Source organism: Vicia villosa, linkage group LG2, assembly GCF_029867415.1.
Source record: "Vicia villosa cultivar HV-30 ecotype Madison, WI linkage group LG2, Vvil1.0, whole genome shotgun sequence".
Taxonomy (NCBI): domain Eukaryota; kingdom Viridiplantae; phylum Streptophyta; class Magnoliopsida; order Fabales; family Fabaceae; genus Vicia; species Vicia villosa.
In genome coordinates, this window is record NC_081181.1 from 143253163 (window position 1) to 143258845 (window position 5683).

The window sequence follows — 5683 nt, forward strand, 5'->3', positions numbered from 1 at the left end:
AGACTACTGTTTCTTAAATTCTTTTTGACACCTTATTTTAATACCTAATTCTAAAACTGGCTCCTAACGATAGAATTTCCATTTCCAACTTCCCACAATTCATCATAGGAGAGTGATGCACTTGAACTTATATTGCCATCAGCGCATGGGAGATATATTATACAAAACACAATAATCATAACCATATTGACGGTGTAATAAAGAAGCAAGAACAAGAAATGAATGGTAATGCCACACTGCTTTGATTTATCATTCCCCTATTGCTTTGTTAATACAAATTCTGTTCTTATTTGACTTCATTCATAATATAAAATGCCAACATGAGTTCAAAAGTTGCTTTAAGATGTTTCATCAATTTAAAATACAGTGGAAAGCTGCAGAGAACAATAAATTTTGGCCTCAGACTCACCATTACTCAAGCTCCCGCTTGTACTATTTTTTTAATCAAATCCTCCTCAACAAACAAAAGAAGCTCTACGCTATTCTTGTACTTCAAGGTATATCATAAACTGGAAGTTTCATATATGAAAGAATAACATGCTCTAAAATACCATACTGTCCCATTACGTCAATAAGCCAAGGCATTCCCATTATCTTCCAAGCTTGCAACTCTGTTACTATATAGAATAAAGAGGAATTCAAGTAGTTAGAGAAGTTAGTTAATTAGAGGATTATATGTATAAATAGGAGGATACAAAGATCTAGAGAAAGCATTTAATATTGAAAGCTATGAAGCACCGACACGTTTAAGAGTAGGTGTATCGTGGTGTCCGATACGTGTAAGTGTCCGACACTGGTAAGACACATATATAACACGTGTCGGAAAAGTCAAACAAGTGTCCCCAAAAATTGATTTTTTTTTTCTTTGCTTCGACATTTTTGAATCGGTATCCAAAAACCGTATGACACTCACACAACACGTGACAGACAATTCAGACAAGTGTTTCAAAAAAATGTCTTTTACTTTGCATCAATACACCAATCCACTTTTTGGTTCAGGTTTGATAAACCAACCCATTATTATAGAATACCAGTCCCTGCTTGTGAAGCAGTTTCAAACCGTTTTGGACCCGGACCGAACTAGTTTTTTATTAAAACATGGTTTTCAACCCAGTGACTTCTCTGTTTTCAGACTCCATCCAACAGTTCAGAACTGTGTTTCTGTGACACTTACTTCGATTCCAATTTAATCAACTAAATTTTACCTTCAGTACCAACAACTCCAAATCGTCAGAACTGCATGCGTACCAGAATATCCCTCCAGAAGAAAAGATATCACTGAATCAGGATCTCTCGATGGCAAAATCAGTGTGACAGGAGAGTTACTGAGATTTACCTTTCCATTCATGTTCTAGCATCGTGGCTCTAACCAAATGAAAAAAACATCACTGACTGTGACGTCAAATGAAACAGATGTTGAAATCAGATAGAAAACTGTTCTAATTTCTGGCAAGTGCGCATTCTTTTTTAGCAAAAACAGATGACAAAGTGGAACATATTAGATGAAGAACAGGCAACCATGGGAGTGACATGATGGTGGCTGAGAGTATTAGGTTTGAATAACACACCAGGCTTGCCGTTTGGATATTGGTTTTTAATCTGAGTACCAGTTTTTTGTGATTTAATGAAATGGGTTTGGGCCAGTTTATATACAAAACAATTGGGGCTTTTTACATAGGTGCATCGGGTTTTGAAAAATGGTTCTGGTGGACCAATTTTTTGCACAACATAGTCACCGCTCACAGCTCAATTTCTAAATGTTTACAATCAATCTCCTCCAAGGGCTTCACTCCTACAATATAGTCACTTCCAGAGTTATCAATCTCAGATAACGGAGCGAAGCGGACGGCCACAAAAATAGGATAGCGGGATAGCCGCAATTTGACTATTTTTTAGACTAATTATATAAATAATCTATAAAACATACATATATTTAATGTAAAACCAAACAAATAAAAGAGGAAAAGAGGAATAGAGGTCAATACGAACAAAGAAGAGAACAGAAAGAAGAAGAAAGAAGGGAAAGAAAGAAAGAAGAAAAAAATACTTTTAAAAAAACAGAATAATCAAGAAAAGAAATAAGAAAGAACAGAAAAGAAAGAAGACGGAGGCAGCACTGGGAAGAAGATCGTGAGAAGAAAACTGAAAACTGAAATGAAAGCGTGTGAGAACTGAGAAGAAGATTGAATCCTCTATTTTGTGTTCTGAGTTGGGACAAATTGGAAAAATTCCACAAAACTCCTCCAACGTTTATTTATTTTAATGGTAAATATGGGTTTTCGCGTTCAAAACAGTTCAAACATGCTCGGGCCAGAAGCGCTCCACTCCGGCTACTCACTAAACATCAAATAGCGGCAAACTGAGACACGAACCACTCCTCCATAGCAAAGGGTCACTGCTCTGGGCCGCTATCCCGGGATAGTGCCGCTATAACGGGATAGTGCCGCTATCGGTAACTTACTCACTTCTTTATCACTAAATGGCTACAATACTAAATGCTTTCCTGTTATCTGTGTATCCTCCAAATTATACAAAATATTCTTCTAACTAACTAACTGCTCTAACTAGTCTGTAAAGCTACTATAATTCTCCTTTATGTCTATATCATAACACACTCTCGATCAAACTTCTTTTTGCCAATGTCCACCAACTACAGTTTATTACAAAGACAACGAATATTTTACCTAAGCTTTTACGCTACCTTTCATATAAACTTTTATACACATACAACAAATCAGAATACTAATACTAGCTTGAGAAGAGAACGAAATGTGAAATTTACGAGAAAACAAGAATACACTGTATGTAATGGGAAATACATATTCTAGGTTCAACAAGGCACAGTGCAAACAAACAAAATCAAAACATGTCAATAGATTATGAACGTGAGTTTTATTCTGTTTTTTCATCACAATCGAATTTGGGTACTTGTCAATAAAATGCATATAACATCAAACAGTGATTAACTTATTATACAGAACCGTCTATGCTCGTGCTTTATCCTAGTTTATCAGTAATAAAAAAAAAAACTCAAAACGGAAGCCAAAAACTGACCAATAATCAGTGCTGTGACCATTGAATATCCTTGATATTGATTCCTTCCTTCACCATTTCATAAAGCGGACTCATCTCCCTCAACTTCTCGACTTGTGTAACTGTTAGTTGAACCGCCCTGTCAATTTCCTCCTCAGTAGTGAACCTCCCAATACCAAATCTAATAGAAGTATGAGCCATATCCTCTTCAACTCCCAATGCCCTCAAAACATAAGAAGGCTCCAAACTAGCACTAGTACAAGCACTACCACTCGAAACAGCAACCTCCTTCAACCCCATAAGCAAACTCTCCCCCTCAACATAAGCAAACGACAAATTCAAATTCCCAACATATCGGCTTTCCATGCTCCCGTTCACCACCACCCCATCAAGCTTATCTCTAATCCCATTAAGCAGCCTCTGCTGCAACGCAGAAATCCTCTTCTCATCATACTCCATCTCCCTCATAGCCACCTCACAAGCAGCACCCATCCCAACAACCAAAGGCGTAGGCAAAGTCCCACTTCGAATCCCTCTCTCTTGCCCCCCACCATTCATCTGAGGCTCAACGCGAATCCTAGGTCTCCTCCTAAGATACAACGCCCCAACCCCTTTCGGTCCATAAACCTTATGACCACTCAACGACATCAAACTCACATTCCACTTATCAACATCCACAGGAATCTTCCCTAAAGCCTGAGCTGCATCCGTGTGAAACGGAACGTTAAACTCCTTACAAATCTTTCCAATTTCCACCATAGGTTGCACAACACCAATCTCATTATTCACAGCCATAACAGAAACAAGTCCAGTATCCGGCCTAATCGCCGCCTTCAGCTTGTCCAAATCAACCAACCCGTCAGACTCAACCGGAAGATAAGTAACTTCAAAACCCTCCTGCTGAAGATGCCGACACGAATCAAGCACACACTTATGCTCCGTCTGCGTGGTTATCACATGCTTTTTCTTCTCCTTATAAAAATGCATAACACCCTTAATCGAAATATTATTCGACTCAGTAGCCCCCGAGGTAAAGACTATTTCTTTAGGGGAAGCACTTATGAGGGATGCAACCTGTGTACGGGCATGTTCGACGGCGTTATCAGATTCCCAACCGTAGAAATGGGTGCGGGAGTGAGGGTTTCCGTACTGAGAGATATTGAAAGGGAGCATAGCATCGAGAACACGTGGGTCAACCGGTGATGTTGCTTGGACATCTAGGTAAAGGGGTCTGCCGGAGATTTTTACGCCCTTCATCGTGATTCCGGAGGCTTCTTCATGGTTTTGAGGCTCGGTTAAGGCCGCTGCGGTGGCGGTGGAAAGTGGTTGGCGGCGGAGGGGGTTGGTTTTTTTAGTGAGGTGGCGACGGAGGATGGAAGTGATTAGCTTTGAGGTCATTGAGAAGATTTGAATTTTTCTTCGTTATCGATTTGATGGAGAAAGTGGAGTTTTTTATTTAGGTTTTTAGGGTTTTAGAGAGTGTGATAGGAGAAGAAAAGGGTTTCCCGAATTTGAGGGATTGAGTTAAATCAGTTATGTTGTTGTCTATCTACTAGGAATTGAAGGATGATTTTTGGACGCGTCAAGGTACTATAAACCGCGAGATTAAGTGGTGAGATGTCATTCTTACCGGCTGTAGTCGGTTTAACATTCCTTTGTTGGCATTCTTATTTATTTTTAAATAGTTTGATTTACATTGGCATTTGATTTTGAAAAAAATAAGAGTGTTATAAACTAAATAAAACTATATAGAGATCAAAGAGAGGTAGAGAACACATAGAGTAATATTTTATTATTTTTTTTAATTGTGTTTTATATTGTAAAGTGGGTCTCTATTTATTAAGTATAGAATAAGATAAAAAAATTAGGAGAAGAATTGACATCCACTAACATAAATATTCATAACACTTTCCCTTGGATGTCCATTGAGGATATACCTCGTTAAAACCATACTAAAAAAATCCAGTGGGAAAAACTCTAGAAAAAAAGTACAATATCCTTTTATTACTGATCAAAATACTGAATATTAACGGGAACATGAAGTTACTGATCACAATATTGAATATTAACGGGAACCGGAAGTTACTAATTCAAATATTGAATATTAACGGGAACATGAAGTTACCGATCACAATATTGAATATTAACGGGAACATGAAGTTACTGATCACAATATTGAATATTAATGGGAACTTGAAGTTACTGACTAAAATATTTAATATTAATATGAACACGAAGTTATTGATCAAAATATTGAATATTAACGGAAACATGAAGTTACTGATCAAAATATTTTGAAATTAACGGGAACGAAGTTACTGAGCAAAATATTAAATATTAACGGGAACATGAAGTTACTGATCAAAATATTGATTATTAACGGGAACGTGAAGTTACAAAAGGCTATTTAGACACAATTTAATTTTGGTGATTTCAATTTTGTTCCTGATTTTTTTTACACACAATTTAATGTAAATTGTTCTTATTTTTTACACACATCATTTTTTGGAAAGTAAATATGCAATGATGCAAGGTGGTGGGATTTTGGATGTCTCCCACCGGACATGTCTGGATATCCTCAAAGTTATACGATCAAGTTTCAAAGGTTCGGCACCAATTCAGAACTCCCCGTAGATCACGGGCCATAATC

General features: G+C 37.4%; 1 protein-coding gene across 2 annotated transcripts; it reads right to left on the bottom strand.

The window, feature by feature from the left end:
* Positions 1-219: 219 nt before the first annotated feature.
* Positions 220-4606, bottom strand: LOC131652298 (cysteine desulfurase, mitochondrial). Of its 2 annotated transcripts, none has more exons than XM_058922123.1 (2): positions 3055-4606; positions 220-611 (listed from the first exon to the last, which is right to left on the bottom strand). In XM_058922123.1, exon 1 carries the CDS (start codon positions 4429-4431, stop codon positions 3061-3063), a length of 1371 nt encoding a protein of 456 aa, XP_058778106.1. In that variant the 5' UTR covers positions 4432-4606; the 3' UTR covers positions 220-611; positions 3055-3060. The 2 variants fall into 2 exon arrangements, with proteins under 2 accessions (XP_058778106.1, XP_058778105.1); XM_058922122.1 differs by having other exon boundaries at positions 220-617.
* Between the last annotated feature and the right edge of the window lie 1077 nt (positions 4607-5683).

Coding starts and splice junctions, on each gene's coding strand:
- LOC131652298 (XM_058922123.1), bottom strand. CDS start 4,431: ATGACCTCAAAGCTAATCACTTCCATCCTCCGTCGCCACCTCACTAAA.